Source organism: Equus quagga, chromosome 1 (genome assembly GCF_021613505.1).
Source record: "Equus quagga isolate Etosha38 chromosome 1, UCLA_HA_Equagga_1.0, whole genome shotgun sequence".
NCBI lineage: Eukaryota > Metazoa > Chordata > Mammalia > Perissodactyla > Equidae > Equus > Equus quagga.
This window is the reverse complement of record NC_060267.1, coordinates 150931181-150956840: the sequence shown is the minus strand read 5'-3', so window position 1 is coordinate 150956840 and position 25660 is coordinate 150931181. Positions and strand designations below refer to the sequence as shown.

Genomic DNA, 25660 nt, shown 5'->3' with positions numbered 1-25660 from the left:
GTAACACTGCGCATCCCTGCACCTCGGGGAGGCCTGACATCTTAAGTCCTCAGGGTCCATAGTGGAATGATTCATTGATTAGTTTATGTCAATATTTTTCTGTGAAATATGTTTTTTGTCCTCCTTTCACCTCTAATCTTATTTAGAGAGTTCCCCAAACTGATCTAATTGGCCTTGTGGCATTTTATATTATAGAAAATAGCATTTAGATGGGCAGTATAGCTTAGTGGTGGGTGTTGGCTCCAGAGTCAGAAACTATGCCTTAGTTTCCTCATCTGTAGCGTGGGGATAATATTATCTACCTCATAGGGTGGTTGTGAGGGTTAAACAAGTTACTTGTCCATAGAAATCACTCCTTCCCCTCACACTCCATATCTCTTCTTAACATCTCATCTACAGAATACATTTTGGAAATGCTGGTCATGAAATTTGGCAGTACTTTTGGCTGTGAGAACAATGCCCAGTTAAAAATGCCTTGAACAATAGGGTTATTTTTCTCTCAGAACAAGGAGTCTGGAGGTGGACATTATTGATGTTGTCTCAATGCCTCTGGGTTAGAATCTCAGTGATCCTGTTACCCTCCCTCAAAGGCGCAAGATGGCTGCAGCAGCTCCAGGCATCACAGAGTCACACTGTTGCACTCAGCAGCAGGGAGCAAGAGCAGTCTGAGGTAGCAGATTTTTTCTCCATTGCTTTTCAAGGAGAGAGATATCTTCCCTAGAAACCTCAGCAGATATATTATGTCTTGCTGGCCAGAAGTTGCTTACTTGGCTAATTCTGGGTGAAAGAAAGGCTGGAAAAGTGAACATTAGGCCATTTCCAACTCTGGTAAGGAGAGAATGGGGTTGAGAATGGCTTTGGTTGGCCACTCATCACCTGCCACCCTGCTTTGGGGACACACAAGTTGTTCTCATCTTAGGAACAGGAAAACTAAGCCATGGAAGGACAAGGCAAGGGGCTGAAATCTCCAGGCTGTAACTCCCATTCACAAGAATTCATTCAACAAATACTCACTGAGCACCTGCTCCTTGCTGTGCCCTGTGCCTGGCCCCAGGGATGCAGAGGTGAACAAAACAGACTTGGGTCCTGTCCTCCCAGAGGGTGCAGTCCAGGACCCAAGGCCGTCAGGCGGCTGCAGTTATTAGCTCTCATTATGGCTCACCAGCCATATGCCAGGTGTTGTACTGTCTACTTTACGTGTAAGTCAGTTAATATAACGGTCCCGAGCCACCAGCCCCATTTCTCAGATGAGCAAACGGGGTCAGAGGGCTGGTGAAACCTGCCCAGAGTTCATAGGCTGTGGAGTCAGATTTGACTGTCTACCTCACTCCAGAAAATAACCAAACATTCTGTACCTTAAAAAACCCACAGTGAGGGGCTGGCCCCGTGGCCGAGCGGTTAAGTTCGCACGCTCCGCTGCAGGCGGCCCAGTGTTTCGTTGGTTCGAATCCTGGGCGCGGACATGACACTGCTCATCAAACCACGCTGAGGCAGCGTCCCACATGCCACAACTAGAAGGACCCACAACAAAGAATATACAACTATGTACCGGGGGACTTTGGGGAGGAAAAGGAAAAAATAAAATCTTTAAAAAAAAAAAAAAAAAACCCACAGTGATAGGCTATCATAAAGACATATGGCCTTCCAGTACTGCTTGCTAGTCTTAAATTAAGTTGTCATTATAGGATTCTAACTAGATAATTTTCAGAATGACCTTTAAGAGTCTTGATTCTGTCAAGTTCACTTTGGGCTGTGCGTGTGTGTGTGCACATGTGTGTGTAAATGCCTGATTGAAATTAACTTAGTTATTTCCTTAGTGATTCCTGCCAGGAAAAAAAATACTTGCTGAGTCAGCTGTACCTTGGGATGATATTGTCTTTTCTTCCAGTGAACTATTAGCCCACTCCTTCGTACCCTCATCCAGTTCAAACTTTCATTTATACCTGTGTTCATATCTTGGAAGAAAAGGCAAAATAAATCCAGCTTCCAACATGAAATCGGTGCTTGGCTAATTGTGGGTCCACCTCGGTTCTTGCAGGAGTGTCCCAGGCCTGCATTATTTATGTGATGTGTGGGCTGCCTCATCTTCATCCTTGAATGCTCCTTTTTGTAAAAGGGAGAACAATACCTCCTTGCAGTTTAAAATTTATTCTCCAATCTTTTCAAATAGTGACAAACTTAGACTCATTCCAGATTTGACCAAGAGCCTGAGCCACAACCCTTTATGCAAATGACCACAGCTTACCCTGTCAGGTTTATCCTGTGACTTGTTTGTACGCAGTGCACTGCAAACGATCAGGCAGAGGATGGTTTAGCTTGTACCAAGATCTTACAGCCGCGTTGCAGAGGTTCTCTGCAGACCAAATAATAAGGGGATGCAAAAGATGGTCCCTTTGTTTTCCAAAAGTAGCACGCTGATCTGCAATCTGTTAGGCAAGACAGAAAAACTAACTTGTTCTGTGAGGTAAACCAGATGGCTGAACTTGTCTTTTCACATTTCCCCCCATCTAGGTTTCCCTTGTTTACTGCAGTGTACCAGATCTGCTATGAAGGCAAACCCATCCAGGAGATGTTGCTGTGTCTCCAGAGCCATCCGGAGCATAGATAAAGCGAATCAGGCAACATGTCGGGGAAAGTGCTGCTTTTCCAATCAGTCTTTTGGGTTCAAATGGAAACCGGGACTGTGGCAACAAGATGTTTGCTTGACTGTGATCCCATCATGGATGTGTATGAATTTTTACAGGTTCGTTTTTGAATTGCTAGAAGCAGTTCATTGGCTAAAATGTACTGGTCAACAACAAGACACGTATGTGGATGTGTGAGTGTGTGTTCATTGCTCGTTCTGTGGATGTTTCTATGAACCAAAATTAAAGGTCCATTTTAAAAATTACTTTTGAAATTTTCCCCCTGCAGTATCTTATAAGATTGGAACTATCTCAGCTAAACTTTTTGGATCTAATTCATATGTATTTGAGTGAAGGAATTTTTTTTCTCATTCTTTTGATGTTAAAATTTAACCAGCATTAACATGGTAGAGTGGAGGAGCGAGTGTGTTCAACGATCAACATACTGTAACTTTTAAACACTATCTCAAAGCCAGCATAATTAACTTCTTCGATTGTGGATTGATCTTTTTTTTTTTAACAATTAGATATTTTTAATTGGTGGTCTACTTATGTATCTTCCTCTCACTGCAGTTTTCTGCATTTTTAGCCTCTTTTATCTTCATTAGCTGCCAGAATGTGCTTTCACAGAGGCCCAGGATTGGCAGAAGACAGAAAGCTAAACTGGGATTTTCCTGCTGTGACTGACACATTCTTCTGATTAATGACACTTGTATGATGCTTTCTGTTAGGTAGTACTTTTGTGCAAACATTTCCTTTAAGCCTCATGGATGCCCTGAGAGGGGGCTGCTATTATTCCTCTTTATAGATGCAGTCACTGTGCCTGGTGACCTGGCGAGTAGGGGCAGAGCCAAGAATCAAGTCCAGTGCACTTCCACCCCACCAAGGTGCCAGAACCTTCTAAAACGTCACTGGGCTGATTTGACCTCCAGCTAATTGGTTGTGGCACTTGCCATATGCGGCCTTTCCTGAGGCCATAGGAGGGCTTCCTGCAGCTGAGATTTGTGTGGGTCGTTGCCTGGACAGATGCCACTCCAAGTGTGGTCCTCGCTCCATCAGCTTCATTGGGAGTCTCTTAGAAATGTACCTTCCCAGGTCCCACCCCAGATCTCTGAATTGGGGTATGGGATCCATGCTTTAACATGCCTTTTGTGTGTTTCTGATGCTCACTACAATTTCAGAACCACTACTTGAGAAAATTTTTTTCAGATTGGCATTTCTCCAACCATGTTCCATAGGAAATGAGTATCCTGGGATCCAGTGGGTGTTCCCGGTGTTCCCTGGCAAGGTCAAGTGGGTTTGGGAAAAGCTTTGTCTGTACACCGCTCTTGAAGGTATAGAATGTATGTCAGTGTGTCAGTGGAGCCTGTTTATTTAACCCAGCAAGTCCCAAACACATTAGGTTATGGAGATTTTTTTGGCAAGGAAAGTTTCCAGGGAACACTGTTCTAGGCTGAGATGACCTTGGGACAGCTCAAGTGTATCCTTCACTCCTGGCAAGAAATTAGGGTGAATAACTAACCACCTGTGGTATTGTTGGTTCTGAACTTTTACAGTTCAGGTCTGCCATGAATCTTTGATGAAGCTTTAAGGTGACACTGTCAGGTGTAACCAAGTAGATGTCAACCTCGCTGAAACGCACATTATGTGGAATAAGTGCTTTTAATTCTAGAATTAGAATTGGAATTACTGTATCTTCTTAAATAAGATTGGTTTCAGGATAGCATTACAGTTACGTTGCATAGCACTTGATAACTGTTAAGGGAATCTATGAATGTCACTTATATATTCATGGATTTTCAATCACTTTGTGAGATTCTGACCTTTTTTATTTTCTGGTTTGGGACTTTTTTTTCCTTCTATATCTGAAATCACTGTAGAATAGATTTTTGTGGGAATTTTAAAAACTCTATCCAGAACATTCTGGGGGGGCATTTTCAATCCCCATACACAGAGGTATATTGAAAGCACACGAAGTGGCTCTGAGTTCTGTTGATTTTAGTGCCACTGTTAAGCTAATCAACTTTTGATTGTCTCATGATTAATCTTTTTTAAAGTTTGTATATAGGTAAAAAAGTGTTAATTTTTAAGATACATAAAGGGCTGTAAGCTAATTGTGGTGTCTATTAAGTAGGATAATTAGATGTGCGGATTTAGGATTTTGTCTTTTGTATATTCTCATCTTCATCCAGCTTCCTACTCTGGGTTTTGTACTTGAGTGTTTTTTCTTTACAAACCCTCTCTTTGTCAAGTCCACTCTAACGTCTGCTGAGTGTACCTCTTGAACATACTTATAATATTCTGCACATTATGGAAAAAGGCAAATTTTGTAAGTGTATGCTCTGCTAACTGTAGATATTTATTACCCTATGAGTTATCTATTTTTGTAACCACCTGTGGTCCATCATTTAATTCACGTTTCTTACTATTATGGTAATAGGGAGAGAGACGTCTAGAAGAGAAGCTTAATTTGTATGATTTTAGCCAATCTGTGAATGTAAAAACTACACTGTTGCCTTGCTCTAACCCAGACTACTACAATGTGGAACAAATATCTATCTTGAAATCCATCCTAGCAGGTAGAGTTGAGCTAAACTCCTTCTGGCTTTTCACTGAGGTCTTAACTATAACATGGCCCCAAGGCATCGGCCCAAGGACAGGTGAGGTGCCAGCGCACAAAGGGATCTTTCCTTTTTCCACTAGTTCTCTTCTGAGAGCCTTTTACTTACATGTGTACTGTGTCTGTTTACAGATTGTAGGTGGATATAATTTAAAAGCTTGATTGAATAAACATGTAACCCCCTAAACCTGTGCTACCGATCCTATCTTTTTTTAAATCAGCTTAATTAATAGTTTTATTTGTTTAAGTTAGCTCTTTTATTTTCCTCCTGAGTTGTGTTGCATTTACAACAATAAAAAGGCCATTTTTAAAAGAAAGGCTTCATCTCTGATCCCAGTCCTCAAACACATCTGTTTCCATTTGTCTGTGTTCCTTTTCATTGCTTTCTGATTTTTTTAATATGATTATCGTTGTAGGACAGAGGCCTTCCAGGTCCAGCTGGCCCGTGGACTAATGAGCTTGAGCCCTCCCCTCCCCCACCTCAAAGGAAAGCTAGGAAAATATAACCTGTGTCGTTTTGTATATAAGGCTGACCTCACAAAAATGGGAGAGAAATCCCCAGGAGTCTGAAACAAGTAGGGGGCTGACAGGCAGGGTGGTAATGCCAGGAGGTGGCTCTGGGGCTGCCAGAGGAAAGAGGGGGAGTGCTCTCTGTTATCCAAGGGTTTGAGTGTAAAGTTCATGAGGGAACTAGAGCCCTGCAAGGGCTACACTGTCAGGGGGAAAATGGGCTAAGAAAACCCACGTAGAGGCACAAACAAGGAAGCTTGGCTCTAGGTGGAGAAAAACGTCTCTTCTGAAAATTTGTAATCGTGAGTCCAGCACCACAAACAGGTTTTGGGTTTGAATTTTTATATCCAGGAAACCACAAGCAAAAAGTTAGCGTAAAAACTGGAACTTATGCCAGTAACACCAGTAGATAGTGGGAGAAGCAAATACAAAAACACTGCAGAAATCCCCTCTGGATCCAGGCTCCACAGACTTCCCATGTAAAAGGCCCCACTGAATATGCACTTAAAAAAATAAAATAGGGGCCGGCCTGGTGGCGCAGCGGTTAAGTTCGCATGTTCCTCTTCGGCTGCCCAGGGTTTGCGGGTTCGGAACCTGGGTGTGGACATGGCACCACTTTGCATGCCGGGCTGTGGCAGGCGTCCCACATATAAAGTAGAGGAAGATGGGCATGGATGTTAGCTGAGGGCCAGTCTTCCTCAGCAAAAAGAGGAGGATTGGCAGCAGTTAGCTCAGGGCTGATCTTCCTCAAAATAAATAAATTAATTAATTAAATTAAATAATTACAAAATATTCATTATAAGTGAAAGGTAACAGATTTTTTTAAAAAGAAGAATGAGATGCCCAGAGTTTCAGATAATTAATTGAGCAATATGATAGATGCTTTAAAAGATTTTTAAAAATAAAGACATAAAAGGAAGATGTGAGTATTAAGGACAAATCACTGTGGGAAAAAAACTCCAACCAAGCAGACTTGAAAACCTATTAGAACATCTAGAAATGAATGTAATTTTAAATTATGTCATTGGGCAGATTAAAGAGTAGATTTGACAGAGCTGGAGATGTAATTGGCAAACTGGAAAATAGATCTGAAGACATTAACAGAAAGTAGCAAAGAAAATATTTGAGAACTTAAGAGGTGAGTAGAGGATAAGATTCAACAAATGTCTGATAGGAGTTCCAGAAGAGAGAAGAAGGAGGGGCAGTTATTTTTAAAAGGCTGACATTTGTCCAGAATTAATTGTATGCAATGAATTGTGTATTATTTTCCATAATATATTTCCATTAAAATTTTACCACATAATCTTTATAACTTTTTATGACTACATATAAACTAAGTCAATGGCAAACTTTTTTTTGAGGAAATATTGAATGAGGAATTTATAAGCATAATAATTCTACTTATTTACTGAAGTTAAGATTGATTGAAGCTACTGAAGCAAGCCATGCCACCTTTGTTAGGATGGGAGGTACAATACTGGGCCAGACGTGGTCCCAGCTCCTGCTTCCCCAGTTCATTAAGTCACTTAACTCCTCCTTTGGAAGTTCATTTTCCTCATGGAAAGTGGGAATAATACGTATGCAGTCTAGCTCATAGGACTACTGTTAAGGTCAGTGAAAAAGCAGGAAATCAACATTTTTTTTTATTCCTTTGAGGAAGATTAGCCCTGAGCTAACTGCTGCCAATCCTCCTCTTTTTGCTGAGGAAGACTGGCCCTGAGCTAGCATCCGTGCCCATCTTCCTCTACTTTATATGTGGGACGCCTACCACAGCCTGGCAGGCCGAGTGATGCCATGTCTGCACCCGGGATCTGAACTGGGGAACCCTGGGCCGCCGAAGCGGAACATGCACACTTAACCGCTGCACTACCGGGCTGGCCCCGAAATCAACATATTAAAGGAGAAAAATTATATTATTAGCTGCTTGTGGCAGAGACAGTGCTATGTGTTCACTAAATTATTTCAATTATTTCCTGAGATACACAAACTACATGTGTCAGCCTCCCCAGCAGTGAGGTGACTGAGTTCTCACCAATGACATAAGGAAGAAAAACTGTGGCTTCCAGGGTCCGCGTTCTGTTTGATTCTTCATTCTCTCTTCTGTGTGCTGATTGGATATCAATCTCCAGGAGGACCTGGAAGCCCCTATGTTGAAACTGGTAGAGCCTCTCTCAGCCTGGATTCCTGCATGACGACGTGAAGAAAATTCCCCTACCCTCGGTCACATAGGTATAAAAAGAGTCGTTACCGTGTTATGCCACTGAGAATGAGGGCTTGTTACAGCAGCTAGCAAAACTTACCTTAAGATGTTACTAAGAAGATGTTTGAGGAGTTACAAGAGATGGAACTTGCAGAAATGTCAAGAGATTGGGGGAAGTTTATCCATTGGTCACTATAGCTTCATAATGTCTATTTTGGCATTCCTCGTTTGGATGTGGGAGGCCGTGTTGGAATGTGGGTGGGTGCACCTGGTGGTGTGCCTGTCTGTTCCTCTCCTCTCCAGGACTAACTCTGGCTAAGTGCAGACTTTGTGTAGATAATTGTCCCTTGTTATCCAGAATTAATGTCAGTAAGTTCCAAGATTTATAACATGTTTTTCTTTAACACTAGAATGGCATTAAGATATCTTCCTCGTTTCAAAAGATTTTAATTAGAAATGTCAGATTATAGATAAGTCCACATGCCAGCTGTCATCTCTGAAAAATATGTCTGGCTGAAGCCAAAAGGAATGGCTCTTAAGCTCCCCCTCAAACACTAAGGAGTGAAACGTCTCTGAATTTTACACATTGTGAGTGAAATAGAGCTGCTGGAAAAGTACCTTATCACGGAACTTAATGCACCCTGTAATTTGTCAAGTTGGTGATATTTGACTTGTTGGAAATGCTTTTATGCTATGATACGTGTTATTTGCAATTCTTTTTAGTTCTTGCTCTTACTTATTTTTAAATGACTTTTGAATGGGTAACACAGTCACTTGGTTCAAACAGAAAGCCCATTTCCCAAGTAGCCACTGTTATTAGTTTCTAACATGCTCTTCTAGAATTTCGTTTTACATAAGTATATACATATTCTTATTCCCTTCCCCATTTTTCTACACAAAATAGAGCTTACCACACGCATTGTTCTGCATCTTGCTTTTTTTCACTTAACATTGTCTTGACAGTCTTTCATATCAGTTGCTTTTTTTTCAACAGTTGCGTTTTCTTAAACTTTTTACTTTGAAATAATTATAGATTCATAGGAAGATGCAAAGTTAGTACAGAGAGATCGAGTGTCCCCTTCACCCAATTTCCCCGAACCTAGTTTCCCAATGCCTAGTTTTTTAAATTGTAAGTTAAAATAATAGTAACAAAGCTCTTTTAGCACTAATCTAGTACTTTGCATATGTAAATTTATTTAATCCTCAAAATTTATCATCTCCATATACAGATGGGGACACTAAGGTACGAAGAGGTTAAAGAACTTGCCCAAATCCCAGGGACAGTAATTGATAAAGCCAGGATTTGAACTCAGGAAATTTGGCCTAAGAGTCTGTCTTCTTAACTTTTAGACTACATTACTTCCTTTGAGTAATGGCTGTTCATAGTTGAGTGAAATCAGACGGTGACTGGAAGGGTAGACGGTGCAGTTACTCCTAACAGTTCTTTCTGCAAACGTGCATACACGTACTATGTTCAAGCATGTATTATATTTTAAAACAGAATACTGTTCTAAAACTTTCTTTTATAGTGTTAATACTGAAGAACTTTCATATCCACACATATGGATCTCTCACATCCTTTTAAATATCTGCATCACCTTTTATTACATGACACTTCTATAATTTATTCCCGGTGAGTATTTAGGTTGTTTCCTGTATTTCCCTTATTACAATAATTGCTGCAGGGAACATCTTTGCACATGTGTCTTTGCTCACTTATATGAGTAAATCTAGAAGATAAAATCATAGAAGTGGAATTGCTGGCTCAAAGGGATGTGTGTTCTATATTTTAAAAGACACCACCAAATTAGCCTGCAAGAGGCTGCCTGCAATGTACGTTTCTGACCTCACTTTTTTTTCCTGGTTACTTTTATAACCTCTGAGGGATCCCTTTATAATAGAGACCCAAATCAAACCAATAAATCCAAGATATGTGCAATTTTGTATTTATCAAGAATTTAGAAGTCTCTCCTCCCAGTTGCACTGTAGGAAGTAAAATTTTGTTATTCGTAACTACAATTGTGTTAAAGCAGCCTCCTCACTAATAGTTGTAAGAGTTGGTGGTGCTGAAAGTTTATATAGGCGCATAATGCATCCTGTAAGTGAGCTGTTTACAAGGAATGTTGATACAAGAAACATTAATAATAATAATAATAATAATAGTAATACCAACCACAAATTCACTGTGTAAGGAAAACTCCAGAAGGCTCGGGGCTGGCCCCGTGGCCGAGTGGTTAAGTTCGCGCACTCCACTGCAGGCGGTCCAGTGTTTCGTTGGTTCGAATCCTGGGCGCGGACATGGCACTGCTCATCAGACCACGCTGAGGCAGCGTCCCACATGCCACAACTAGAAGGACCCACAACAAAGAATATACAGCTATGTACTGGGGGGCTTTGGGGAGAAAAAGGAAAAAAATAAAATCTTAAAAAAAATAAAAACTCCAGAAGGCTCCTGTAAAAAACAAGCTGAAATGGGATAAGATGCTTGTCTGAGGAAATTGCAGGTTCCAGTGAACTGTGACCCTCCTGTTCACCAGAGGTCACTCTTTGGGAGTGACTGCTCCCGAGGCAGTTGGCAGCCAGCAAAAAAATAGCATCATCGTTCCTGTGACATTCTGGTCAAGTGTTTAGAAATCCACACGTTTCTTATGAACTAAGGTGAATTTGTGCCAGGCAGTTGTCCAGTGTCCAGGTTTCATTTTTTCTTCTTCTCACCGAAGCCCCCCCAGTACGTAGTTGTATATCCTAGCTGTAGGTCCTTCTAGTTGTGGCGTGCAGGATGCCACCTCAGCATGGCCTCATGAGCGGTGCCATGTCCGTGCCCAGGATCCGAACCAGTGCAACCCTGGGCCACCGGAGCAGAACGTGCGAACTTAATCACTCGGCCATGGGGCCGGCCCCCAGGCTTCATTTTGACTTTTTAACTCAAAACTGACCACAAATGTTGACGTCCAGCAGTTTTACTTCCGCTCTGGCCTGTGTCCACTCAGACATCTGACTGGGTTTTGCTGCTTCAGATCTCTTTCCCTTCCTTGATGCGGGACACCCACTCGGCCTGCCTGTTCCATTTCTGTCTGCTCTCTCTCATTCTGACACTGACATTCTGACAAAAGCAAAAACACCTACTTGCTGCACTTTGCTCTCAGGAAAGACTCCAGAACGTACCTGGGGAAATACTTCTAAAGGAGGGACTGTCCATGCTTCGAAGAAGCGTCAGCAGGGAGAGTGGCCGTCATGGGAAGAAAAAAGCCTCTTCACATCCTAATCTGTCCCTCGGGTCTGCCGGTCTGTTGTCTTCGGAGATGGTGTAATTTTCATTTAGCGGCCATTTTATCATGAAGCTAATGAAATTTAAGGTGCAAGACCCTTTCTTGCAAGTCTTTTCTAAGGCCCTGTCTCTAACTTTGTTACATTTGTATTCTTTTTCTTATAGGAACTGCTCCCTCCACCCCACCTCCCTCACCCCCTCAAGTGTAAAAGCTTCTGGCCCCTTAAAACAAGTCCACACCTAGTTTCAGGACTTTGGAGTCAGGCGGGGATTCAAATTTCAGACCTGTGTGACAAGTTACTCTCTAGGCTTCAATTTTCTTATCTATAAATAGTGTCAGGTTTCTTGAGAAGTCCGAAAATATGTAATTTGGTTTTCAGAGTTCCCTGAATACCTTAGGGAACTTCAAGATGGGAAGACCCTGGAGAGGAAAAGACAAATCCATATTTGGTTTGAGTTGCTTGGGACCTTGCCTAGGAAGACGTCCAGGAGGCAAAAGAACGTTCTGGACCACAGATCAGAAGGAGTGAGGACAGAGGTGGTGGTTGGGCGAGGCGGTTATGAATTCAGTGGTGTGAAGGTGGTGTCTGTGAGGCACGGAGGGGAGGGGACGGTAACAGTGGGTGAGGTAAGATTGAAGGGTCCAGGATACGCCTGGACAGAAGTTTGCATTTTATTTCTTTGGGAGATTTATAAATCTTGCACCCCTTTCCATAGGATTTATTCATTAAGGGCCCTGTTCTCATTTCCTTTCCAGCATTATTGAGGTATAATTGACAAATAAAAATTGTATATTTTAAGGTGTACAACATGATGATTTGATATATATATATATAGTGAAATGATTACCACAGTTAATCTAGTTAACATATTTATCACTTACATATTCAGTTTTTTGTGGTGGTGATTGGTGAGAACACTTAAGATCTATTCTTCCAGCAACTTTCAAGCATACAATACAGTGTTACTAACTATAGTCACCCTGCATTACGTTACATGCCCATGACTTATTCATCTTATAACTGAAAGTTTATACCCTTTGACCAACATCTCCCCATTTCCCCCTCCCTCCGTCCCTGGCAACCGCTGCTACACTCTCTGCTTCTGTGAGTTTGACTTTTTTAGATTCCACGCATAAGTGAGATCATATAGTATTTGTCTTTCTCTCTCTGGCTTATTTCACTCAGCATAATGTCCTCCAGATTCATCCATGTTGTCACAAATGGCAAGATTTCCCTTTTTTTATGATTGAGTAATATTCAATTGTATATATATATATATATATATATATATATATACCACATCCTCTTTATCCACTCATCCGTCAACAAACACTTAGGTTGTTTCCATATCTTGGCTATTGCAGATAATGCTGCAATGAACGTGGGAATACAGATACCTCTTTGAGATACTGATTTCATTTCCTATGGATGTATACCCAGAAATGGAATTGCTGCATCATATGGTAGTTCTAATTTCTTTCTCTCTTTCTTTCTTTCCTTTTCTTTTCTTTTTCTTTTCTTTTCTTTTCTTTTTTTGGTGAGGAAGATTGGCCCTGAGCTAACATCTGTGCCAATCTTCCTCTATTTTGTATGTGGAATGCCACCACAGCATGGCTTGAGGAGTGGTGTATAGGTCCATGCCCAGGATCTGAACTTGTGAACCCCAAGCCACTGAATTGCAGCACGTGAACTTAACCATTATGCCACCAGGCCTGCCCCAGTAGTTCTATTTTTAACTTTTCGAGGAACCTACATGCTGTTTGCCATATTGGCTACACCACTTTACATTCCCACCAACAATGCACAAAGTCTCCCTTTTCTCCACATCCGCATCAGCAATGTCTTTTTGATAATGGCCATCCCATTAAGTGTGAGGTGATATCTTATTGTGGTTTTTATTTGCATTTCCCTGATAACTAGTGGGGTTGAGCGCCTTTTTACATACCTGTTGGTCCCCATTCTCATTTATCCTGCAGTCACAAAAATGTGAAAGCCACTGGGAGTCAGTTTAAAATCAATTGTTGCAGTTCCCAGAGTAATCAGTTGAGGGCAGCACTGCACAAGGGTTATTCAGCCAACATCATCGAGTCGACAGTGAGGGCCTAGAGTGTGCTAAGGAAGCTTGCGGCTAGGGCACTGACCCAGCCTGGGAAGTCAGGGAGGGCTTTCCTGAGGAAGCGACTCTTTTTTTTTAAGATTTTCTTTTTTCCTTTTTCTCCCCAAAGCTTCCCGGTACATAGTTGTATATTTTTAGTTGTGGGTCCTTCTAGTTGTGGCATCTGGGATGCCGCCTCAGCATGGCCTGATGAGCGGTGCCATGTCCGCACCAGGATTCAAACCAGCAAAACCCTGGGCTGCCGCAGCACAGCACACAATCTTAACCATCAGCCATGGGGGTGGCCCAGGAAGTGACTCATGAACGATATATCACGATGCAGTAGAATTAAATACAGGAGGGAGAAGTGTTCCAAGTAAAGGGAACAGCATGTGCTAAGGCTCTGTAATGCAGAGGACCTAGTGAGTATGGAACAAAAGGACAGTGCAGTAGAAACTGAGAGAGTGAGTGGGATGTGCAGGGACATCAGAATTAGAGCTAAGTTTCTAGACTGTTATTTATTTAGAAGCTATTAGGTGCCAGGCACTTTCCCAAAACGTTTCGTCTCACGGCAGGTGGCATTAGTCCCATTTTACAAAGACACAGAGACATGGCTACCACCGACCTTTCTCCAAGCCACCTCTCCTTCCCAGAACGTCCTTTTCTCCACTGGCTGCTAAGCCCTAGCTTTCCTTCAGTGCGTGGGTCCGTTCTCTCTCCAAGTTGAATGTTACTGATCTTTTCGTGCATATGCTCTATCTTCCCGACTAGACTATCTCCCTGAGCCGGAAGGTGCTGCTGATACCTCAGTGTGTCCCAGCATGCAGCCCAGAGCTGACGTCTAGGAGGCGCTCTCTTCCAGTTGGTTCCTGTCTAGCGATAACGACAAGATGGCGCAAGGACATGGTGATGTGGTAGATTTCCATCACGGCCCCAACATTCCCCCCTCCTTGAATGCGTGTCGTTTGCCATGAGACTTCACAGGCAGTCTGTGTCCCAGCCCCTTGAGTCAGGGCTTGGCTTTGTGACTTGCTTTGCCGTGCAATGTGGCAGAATTGATGGTGTACCAGGTTCAAGCTGTATATTTGTCAACTTGACTGTCTCCTGGACCTTTGCTCTCTTTAGTCTCATTTCTAGGGGATAACGTGAATCATATTTTAAATATTTTTACTACATATAGTAGCTCAAATTCATTTACTTTTAACTGTTGTCTAGTTCTCCATTATATGAATAAGCCCCAATATAGTTATCCATTTCCCTATTGATGGCATAGAGGTTGTTTGAAGTTTTTGACTAATACAGAAAATAATGGAAAAATATTTCTGTGCATGCCTCCTGTATACATAGACGACACTTCCTCACATGTCTATACTAGCAAGTCGTGGGGTATACACACTCCAAATTTACTAAACTATTCTTAAACTGCTCTCCAAAGATTTTGGACCAATATACTCTCCCACTAGCAAAATATGAGACTCCTCATATCTTCGCATTTGGCATCACTTAGTGTTGTCATATTATTTTTTGCCAATCTGATGGGTCTGAAATGGTATCTTGTTGATACTTTAAAGTTTATTTCCCTGATTTTCAAAGAGGTTGAGCCTCTTTCCATGTGCTCATTGGCCCGTCTGGCTTCCTCTTTTGTGAATTGTCTGTGCATCTCCTCTGTCTATTTTCCTGCTGGGTTGTTTGTCTTTTTTTTTGAAATGAACTTGCTCCAACAAGTCCTTATATAATCTTTATATTTTATATTATGCATTCTATACATGATCTCTATAGAATATATAAAGGTAGTACATAAAGAATATAATGTATATTGTATATGCAATACATTAAGAATATTATATATTCTTTATATGTGTGGTTGCTCATATGTATTGTACAGATCTTCTTCCAGGAGTTTTTTTAACAGCTTTATTGGGATATAGTTCACACATCATACAGTTTGCCCATTTAAAGTGTACAATTCAATGGTTTTTTAGTAAGTCAATTTTAGAACGTTTTTGAAACCCCATACCCTTTGGCTGTCACCTCTTTCTTCCCTCATCCCCTCCAGCCCTAAGCAACCACTAGTCTATTTTCTGTCCCTATAAATATGCCTATTTGGACATTTCCTATAAATGGAATCATAATATGTGGTCTTTTGTGACTTCTTCCACTTAGCATAGTATGTTCAAGGTTTTTCCGTGTTGTGATATATTCAGAACGTCATTCCTTTTTATGGCCAAATAATATTCCATTGTGGGGGCTACACCACATTTTGTTTACTGAGTCATGAATTGAAGTAACGTTTTACTGAAAAATGTAACTGCAATCGAAAATTGTTTTCTGATTTCTGCTCATGTGATCTGATTGCTTACCCCTGTCCTCTTCCCACACATGAAAAGAAAGATTTTTTTGGACCAAAATGATGAAAAGGTTTATCACTGGCTTTGAATTGTACTTAATCGGTGAGAATCCTTAGTTCCAATCCCCGTGCTTAAAGAGCCGGCCCTAAAGCCTCTTGTTATCCTAGGTACAGACCCTGGATCAACGGCATGAGCCGCCCTCAGGCTCCTCAGAAGGGCAGGTTCGCCCCAGACCTGCCTGAAGTAACTCTGCCACTGAAGGAGCTCCCCAGGTGATGCAGATGCCCTTTAAAGTTTGAAAGCCCTGCACCGCTCTTTCTTAGCCTGAGTCCACCGTGAACCCACCCGGAAGGCTTTGAACGACGCGATGACCTGCCCACCAAACCACTGGAGCACAAGAATCTGTATTCTACTTATTCATGTTTTAAGCCGCCAAGTTTGCAGTTCTGTTTAGCAAAACGGACTGAACGGCTCTCCAGGGAGGATCCGTCCGTCCCTTTTCTAAGGAATCGGAGTGTGACGACCGTTACACCTTCTGCTCTCTGACCTCCCTTTCTGAGTGGGTGTTCGAAGCCCTGTTGACAAAGACGGTCTGTTTCTAAGAAAACACAGCTGAAGCCCCTGCAGAGGGCGTGCTGCCAAGGATGTGCTAATTTTTCTTGGTTCCTTTTCAGTATCCAGTTTATAAACTTGCTCTGCAAGGACGGGCTACTGCTTTAAGCAGTGTTTACCCAAAAATAACTTCTTCCTCGCTCCTGCCAACAGATTAAATACAGTAAGAACAAACATCTTGGGTAGACACCAGGATTTGTCTCTTTTTAAATAAACCCAATCCTGATCTTATCTTTGCTAAAGAAGCTGTGGCAGCAACAAGTCGTCACATCTGTTTCCCTCCCTTCTTCTCAGCTCCCCGAGGATTTCCTTCCACGCATGGCATCCTAAGGTGTGTTTATGTCCCCAGTCGTGTCATTGGGATCTCATGGCAAGAGCTCCAATAACCGTCTCACGGGTCAGGATGGGCAGTCCAGCCTCCACCTTTCACGTGCACAAAAGGTTTTCTCATTTGACTGGGGTTTTGTCGATGCCTCCTTGTCATTGACAGTCCTGCCCTCCATCTGTCTCAGATGGTGTCACCGCAATGCCCAGGCACTCTGGCTGAGGCCACTTTTTGGAGTTAAAGGAAACAGGAGGGAGGAGGAAGGAAGATATGTTTGTTCTGTGCATCCTGCCATTATCCAGCTCACAGATATGAGCGCGAGGGCCTCAGAACGGTCTAAGTTATTTTCAGCCACCTCAGAGCTTGTGCCACCTTGACTGATTGAAAGGAATGACAGCACAAGAATCCAAGGCCCTGAGGTTGCTGAAATCCACACCAAGCAGGGTGCTTACAGGTGTCAGGTAGCTTCCTGGGTTCTCGCCACAGGCAGGCGATTGCTAAGCTGTGAACTTGATCTATTTCTCTCGTACTCGGCCAAGGAACCCTGCTTTATTTTCCAGATACCAAGTGCTCAATCTTCCAGGTTCATGACGCTTCCCTCATTCCAACTCTGGGAATTAAATATTTTAATATTAAATAAATAATTAAATAATTAATTTCCTATAATTTAAAGCAGATTCCTTAGAGGTTTTTAATCCAGTGAAGACTTCTCAAACCTGGGCAATTCAAGGTATGATCTCAGTCTGAGAGGACAGACCTCGTCTGACCCAGCGTTTCAAAGATCTTTCCACAGGCCAGTTCTGTATCAACAGAAGCCGGCAGAGCTTGCTCAGCGGTGTAGTACCTGGGGCCTGCCGTTGGCAATTACTCCTGTTTTTGATGTTTGCTAAGGACTGTTGCTTAATTTGCTGGTACACTGCCTCTCTGATCACGTTACAGGTCCACACCTGTGTGTGTGTGTCCTTTGTAAATAACAGCCTGTTCTGTTCCTTCAGCCAGTCCTTGCCTACTCTCCTACTCTGCCCTTTTAATTTTTTTAAACTCGTTTCATTCTTTTAAATTAGAACTCCAATGAATTATTCAGTAACCTGAGCTTCACGTCCCTGCCTCCTGGAGGTGGGAGCGCATGCATGATGTTTGCCGGTGATTTCCATAGAAAGCTGTTGGGCCATTTGCACGAGATTTGTCTTCCCTCCAGAACAACACACTACCACTTCTGAGACGTCTCTGATGTCCTTTGCACACCCCAGCCTGCTGCTTCTGCACGTGTTCTGTGACAAAGATTTGATGTGAACATCATTTCTTTCACTTTAGTACACGTATCTGCAGAAGAGTCCTTGTTCTTGTCGGTTCAGAGGGCTCACTTCTTTCTTGGTTTCTATTACAGAGCCTTCTCGAACAACAGCTTGGAGTGTGTTGTGTGTGTATGTGTGTGTGTGCATGCGTATGAGAGAGAGAGAGAGAGGAAATGTAACAGTGCCCTATGGACTGCTTTCCTTTGATCAGTCTGCCTAAGATGCTAAGTCTTTCCATCTGTCTGTCTCTCTGCCTGTCTCCCCTATAATGTGCCATCTCTCTTTCCCCGTCTTGCTTCTTTTCTTCATTCCTAACCAGCGCGTTCAGGCCCAGCCACCTTACCTGACCTTAATACAGAACGTTATATATAATTACAAAGTAATTGAACTTAATAAGTTTTAGTGTTCTCTGTTCTTAAATGGCAGAAGAATAGAACAATTTTTTCCTTAAAGAAAGGGAAGGGGTGGTAATTAAAATGCTTTCTTTTACTTCTCAGTTTTTAAAATGCAATATACATGATTTTGTTGTCAAGATTTTGATCACCCTACGTGATCCCACTTTTTTCATCTTAGTTAAATCAAGAGTATTTTCCTCTAGTATGAAATATTCTTAGAAAATGTATTTATTTGTAAGTTGATAACATTTTGTGTTTGTTTTTAATTTTAGGATCTACAACTTAATTATATCCATTGGTTGGATTGCAGGTACTAAAATTACAGGGTTTAAAGGGTATATTTTAAAAGCTCTCAATAAATATAACCAAAAGCCCTGAGTCATGTAGGTGGGCCCAGCTTACTGCCCATCTAGCTGGCATTGAGCAATATTGTGGAAAAGTACAACGTGGCCCATTTAATAGGTGAAAGTGGTATCCTGATATTTTAATTTGCATTTCATTGATTACCAGAGAATTGATGACTCAGAGATAACAGCATTTAGAAAAAGGAAGAAGTTTACTTGCAAGAAATACGAGTCACTCAGAAGGACCCACTCATCAAATAAAAAACACAACAGGTCATTAAAACCACACACTGCAAAATTACCAAGCTGATAGAACTTACAGTGGTATGTTCATGACTGAAAACCAGTAATTTTCGTACAGGGTTATCATTTCTACAAAAGTGTGGCCAGTCTTCAGACAGCAGCATTGCAAAAGTCAGGGATAAAGTTGCTTGTATTAAGTAGTCAGCAACTTACAGGCAATGCTCAGGAGTTCATTTACTTGGGGGGCTGGAATCAGACAGGGTTGAAAGTGTTTATTGTCCCCTAACCGTGGGACTCAGAGGCGAAATGCCCGTGTTGCTTCCACAAGATTTTTGATGTGTAGAAAGGATCATGTGTTTCTTCTTTTATAATCACATATTTGGGTCTTTTGCCCTGTTTAATTTTATTGAGGTTTATCTCTTGCTTATTGGATTTTACTTGCTATATGTTAAGAAATCCATTGCCATATATTGCAAAACAATTTTTCCCATGTCATTTGACTTTTGATTTGGTTTATGGTATTTTTATCATAGCTAACAGTTTTATTTTTATGTAGTCAAGTCCATTGTTATTTCCTTTATAATTTCTGTTTTGATACCATGCTGAGAAAGTCTTTCCCAGCTGTTTTACTATTGCTCATAGGCAACCTACAGAATGGGAGAAAATATTTGCAAATCGTATATCAAGGGGTTAATTCCAGAATTCATAAGGAACTCCTACAACTCAACAAAAAAATAAACAACCTGTGAGCAAAGGACTTGAGTAGCCGTTTCTCCAAAGAAGATATATGAATGGTCAATAAACACATGAAAAGATTCTTAACATCGCTAATCATTAGAGAAATGCCCATCAAAACCGCAATGAGATAACACTGTCCATCCATTAGGATGGCTATTAAGAAAAAAAAAAGAACCAGAAAATAACAAATGTTACTGAGATGTGGAGACACTGGAAGCCTTATGCATTGCTGGTGGGGACGTAAAATGGTGCAACTGCTGTGGAAAACAGTACAATGATTTCTCAAAAAACTAAAAATAGAATTACCAAATGATCCAGCAAGTCTACTTTGGGGTATGTATCCAAAATAATTGAAAGTAGATATTTGTACACTCATGCTCATAGCAACATTATTCACAATAGTCAAAAGATGGAAGCAACCCAAGTGTCTATTGATGGATGAATGGATAAACAAAATGTGGACTATACTTGCAATGGAACATTATTCATCCTTAAAAAGGAAGGACATTCTGATACATGCCACAACACGGATGAACCTTGAAGACATTATGCTAAGAGAAATAAGCCAGACACAACAAGACAAATACTATGTGATTCCACTTATATGAGGTAACTAGAGCAGTCACATTCAGAAATAGGAAGTAGAATGGTGGTTGCCAGGGGCCAAGGATGGAAAGAAATTGGAAGTTGTTGTTTAATGGAGATTAATGGATATAGGTTTGCAAGATTAAAAAGTTCTGGAGATGGATGGTTGTGGTGGTTGCACAACCATGTGAATGTACTTGATGCCACTGAACTGGACATTTAAAAAGAGTTAAAATGGTAAGTTTTATGTTGTGTATATTTTACCACAATTTAGAAAATATATTGCTTATATTTTCTTTTACTACTTTATAATTATGCTGTGAGTTTTTAGGAAACATTCTGACTGTGAAAGATATCAGCAATTCCTATCCACAGTGCAGATTCACCTCTTGGTGGTGGGAGGTTGGAGGTTGGGGGCCTGGTAAGAACCAAACCAAGGGTGAGTTAGGAGTTAGGACAGATTCAGAGAGAGAGTTCTTTGTGCTCCTCAAGCTCTTTTGATGACAAGGAATACAGATTTTCTTAGATTATCAGTTACTATTGTTGTGCAGCAAACCACCCCAAACTTTGTTGGTTAAGCAGCAACCATTTTATTATATCTCATGGATTCTGTGGGTCAAGAATGTGGGCAGGGCTCAGGCTGAGCAATTCTCCTGCTCCTCATGGTGTTGATTAAGGTCACCCACTTTTACTCAGCCGGTGGACGGGTTGTCTGGAGTATCCAATATGGTGCCTTGGAGGGGATGATTGGATGGCTGGACTCAGCTGGGACTGTCACTTGTCAATACACTTGATGACCTCTTCAGATGGCGGTCTCAGGGTAGTCAGTTCTCCTACATGGTGGCTCAGATCTCAGTGAGTGAAGGTCTCAAGAGAAACAGATGGAAGCTGCATTGCTTTTCTGACCCAACCTTGGAAGTCACATGGTGTTACTTCTGCTGCATTCTGTAGGTTTAAGCATAGGGTCAGCCCATATTCAAGGAAAAGGAATTCTGTGCCTCCTCCCAATGGGGAAGTGGTGAGGTCACGTTGAGGACAGCACATGGGATGGAGATATTGTTGTAGCCATCTTTAGAAAATACGATATACTCTACTGCTAAGGAAAAGTGGGTGTATTATAAAAACACAACAGACTAGAATTGGGAAAACCCTGGGAGGGAAGCACGGTAGAACCAGCAGTAGCTGTAGCAGGAGCTGGTCTGTGACGTCTTGCATAATCTGCTTGGGCCCCTCTCTGCTCACTGTTTTCCTGGTCTCCCTCAATATCTTTTGGCCTCTGCTTTTCCCCTAACACCCTACCACCCCACCTGTGACCTACCGTGGCCGCTAAAGCCTGTCTCAAGCTTCCCCCAAAATGTCTTAGTTCAAATTCCTGAGAGAGACTCTGATCGGCTCAGCCTGTATTTCTCAGCAGCCTTTGGTCCAATCCTTGGAGGGGCTGGTACAGGCTGGAAGCAAAGGTAAAGAGGAGCTGAGCAGCTGTCAGATGGCACTGCCTCTGGTTTTCACACCTGGCTGCACATCTGAATCACCTGGACAGCTTTTTAAAAATTCTCGTGGCCTGGGTCCCACATCCAGATGTTCTGATTGAATTGGTTTGGGGTTAGAGACTGAGCAGGGATACTTTTTAGATACGTGGTACCCGTGTTCTCCTACACTCAGGGAACCCTGCTGCCAGCTGTGATACCCTGGGAATAACTAAGAGAGATGGACGCCAAGCTTGCCCGGGGAGTATCGTTTACCAGACAGGGAAAGAAAAACAGGCTTTTCTTGTTTTTGTTTTTGAGCATGTGTTACTGTTTTTTCATAAGTAAAATCTCAAAGAATCTGTGAGCTAGGAGGGACCTTAGAGACAATCTAGTATAGCACATTCATTCACAGGTAGGAAACAGGGCAACCAGTTCATCCTGGTTTATGTGGGAATGTCCCAGCTTTAGCATTGAAAGACTCACCACATCCCAGGGAAATCCCTCGTCCCAGGCAAACCGAGAAGGTTGGTCAGCCTCCCCAGATGGGAACTACCCGTCAGCAGGCCCTCCCCAGTCTCCCCTGCCCCTGGCTGCTGGCAACCACTTGTATCTACTTTCCGTCTCTATGGATTTGCCTATTCTGGACATTACATACAAATGGAACCCTACAAAGTGTGGCCTTTGGCATCTGGCTTATTTCACTTAGCATAATGGTTTTTAAGGTCCATCCATGTTGTAGCAGGCATCAGTGCTTCATTTCTTTTTATGGCTGAGTGATATTCCATTGCATGGCTATACCACATCCATCAGCTGACGGATATTTGGGTTGTTTCCACTGTGGGGCTGTCATGAATAACGCTGCTGTGAACATTCGTGTACAGGTTCTTGAGTGGACATAAGTTTTTAATCTTCTTGGATGTACACCTAGCAGTGGAACTGCTGGGTCATGTGGTAACCTTATGTTTAACTTTTTGAGGAACTGTTACACTATTCTCCACGGCAACGGTACCATTTTACATTTCCACCACAAGTGAACAAAGCTTCCAAGTTCGCCACATCCTCACCAAAACCGCTTATTATCTCTTTGATTATAACCATTCCAGTGGGTGTGATGTGCTATCTCATTGCGGTTTTGATTTGCATTTCTCTGATGACTAATCATGTTGGGCATATTTTCATATGCTTAATAGCCATTCGTATATGTTCCTAGAGAAATATATATTCAGATTTTTTGCTCACTTTAAAATTGGATTATTTGCCTTTTTGTTGTTGAGTTATAAGTGTTCCTCATATATTCTAGATACAAGAACATGATTTGCAAATACTTTCCCCCATTCAGTGGGCTTTCTTTTCCTTTTCTTGACTATATCCTTAAAGCACAAAGGTTTTTAATTTTGATGAACTCCTATTTATCTGCTTTTTCTTTTGTTGCTTGTGCTTTTGAAATCACATCTAAGAAACCAAGGCCTACTCCGAGGTCATGAAGATTTAAGCCTATGTGTTCTTCTAAGAGTTTTATAATTTTAGCTCTTACATTTAGGCTTTTGATCCATTTTGAGTTAAGTTTCATATATGGTGTGAGGTAGGGGCCAACTTTATTCTTTTGTGTGTGGCTATCCAGTGGGAAGAGACCTCTTGCCCCTTTGAATGGTCTTGGCACCCTTGTTAAGAACGATTGACCATGGATGTATAGTTTCTTTCTGGACTCTCAATCCTATTCCATTGGTCTATATGGCTGTCCTTATACCAGTTCCACACTGTCTGGACGACCGTAGCTTTATAGAAAGTTTTGCAATAGGGAATGTGAATTCTCTAGCCTAGTTCTTCCTTTTCGAGGTTGTTTTGGTTATTCTGGGTCCCTTGAATTACCATATGATTCTTAAGATCAGATTGTTGATTTCTTCCAAAATGCTGCCTGGGATTTTGATAGGGACTGCATCGAATGCGTGGCTCAGTTTGGAAAGTATGCCATCCTAACGATATTAAGTCTTCCAATCCATAGTCGTGGAATATCTTTCCACTTACTTAGTCTTCATTGATTTCTTTCAGCAGTGTTTTGTAGTTTGAGTGTACCAGTCTTGCACTTCTTATGTTAAATTAATACTATTTTATTATTTTTGATGCTATCATAAATAGAATTTTTTCCTAATTTCATTTTCAGATTGTTCATGGCTAGTGCATAGAAATATAATTGATTTTTGCATATGGACTTTGTATCCTGCAACCTTGCTAAACTTGCTTATTAATTCTAATAATTTTTAGTGAATCCTTTATGATTTTATATATATATACGATCGTGTCATCTGCAAAGAGGTGACGTACAGCTTAGGTCTTCCTTTCCAATCCGGATGACTTTTATTTCATTTTCTTGCCTAATTGTCTTGTCAGTTAGTTGAATGTTGAATAGAAATGGTGAGAGTAGACATTCTTTCTTGTTCCTGATCTTGGGAAGAAAGCCTTGTGTCTTCTACCATTACGGATGATGTTGGCTTAGGTTTGTTTTGTTTTGTTTTCATCAGGTTTAGGAGGCTCCCTTCTAATCCCAGTTTGTTGAGTGTTTTTGTCATGAAGGGGTGTTGGCTTTTGTCAAATGCCTTTTCTGTGTCTGTTGGGATCATCATGTGGCTTTTTTCCCTTTATCCTATTTATGTGGTGTATTACACTGATTGATTTTCACTTGTTGCCAACGCTGCATTCCTAGGATAAATCCCACTTCGACATGGTGCATAATTCTTCTTAGACATTGCTGGATTATGCTTACTAGTATTTTGCTGAGGATTTAAAAAATCTATATTCATAAGAGATATTGGTCGGTCGTTTTTTTATGATGTCTCTGGTTTGGTATGAGTGTAATACTAGCATCAAAGAATGAGTTGGGAAGTGTTCCCTCCACATCTATTTTTTGGAAAAGTTTGTGAAGAATTCATTCTTCTTCAAATGTGTGGTATAATTCACCAGTGAACCCTTCTGGCTCTGAGACTCTCTTTGTGGGTAGTTTTTGGTTTTTTTTTTTTTTTTTACTAATCCAATCTCTTTACTTATTATAGGTCTCTTCATGAGCATTCTTTTTGAATGGTTACCCAATACGCTCTCAGATGGAATGCCAATTCTTAAATTTCTTTTAGGAGGATTGGACACTAAGAAGGAAAAGGGCTAGATTCGCCCATTCATGCAGTTATTCTTCCAAAACACGTACTGAGCACCTCTGGTTGTGATCTGTGCTAGGCCCGGAGGCTACTGAGACAAACAAGACAGCCACAGGAACTACCCTTAGGAGTATGGAGTGGACAAGCTGATTTCAGGTCTGAGTCTGAGTTGCCCACGACTGAGTGTGAGAGGAGGCCCAGCCACGCTCATTGATCTCTGGGCCTTTCTTAGCTCCAAATAGCAATGCCTTGAAGTCCTCTGGCACTTTCCAGCTTACAAAGCACTTTCACTTATAAAATCTCATTATAGTAGATCTTTAAGGACAACTCAGCAAAGTTCACTATCCATCTTTGCAAAAGATGAGAAAACCAAGGTTCAGAGAAGACCAGTATAAATTCAAATGGTTAGGAAGTACCTCTCCTATATTAGTTCCAAGTAAGGTACTAGAAGAGAAAGACGAAACGATGAGGTCCTTGCCTTCAAGGAGCTCTCAGCCTGAGACAGAGAGAGACAGGGAGTCAGAGGTGCACTTAAGCGTTACAAGTCTTTGATGGACATCTCTACAAGGTAAATTGGGGGCAGGGAAGAGGGTGGCTCAGAAAAGGCCCCACCACAGGTGTGACCTATGAACTGCAGCTGGGAGCAACGTGGCCATTACCCGAGGAAGTCACAAAAGTCCTTCAGAACTAGGGTGACCATATGTCCTAATTTTGCCGGAGTAATCCTGGTCTACTCCTGTTACCCCAGTTTAAGCATCAGTATCGTCTTTAACACTCAAAATACCCATTTTATATTTACAAAGTTTCAAAGTATTTCCCTAAAAGATTATTATAATTACAA

At 41.6% G+C, this 25660-nt stretch overlaps 1 protein-coding gene across 1 annotated transcript in view; it reads left to right on the top strand.

Annotated features, from left to right (window-relative positions):
* Nucleotides 1-5557, top strand: part of GPD1L (glycerol-3-phosphate dehydrogenase 1 like) — a 59490-nt gene extending 53933 nt beyond the window's left edge. The window contains exon 8 of the mRNA XM_046676538.1: nucleotides 2512-5557. Coding sequence (XP_046532494.1) covers nucleotides 2512-2608 — 97 coding nt within the window. The 3' untranslated portion in view covers nucleotides 2609-5557. The remainder of the gene's footprint in view (nucleotides 1-2511) is intronic.
* The last annotated feature ends 20103 nt before the right edge of the window (nucleotides 5558-25660 follow it).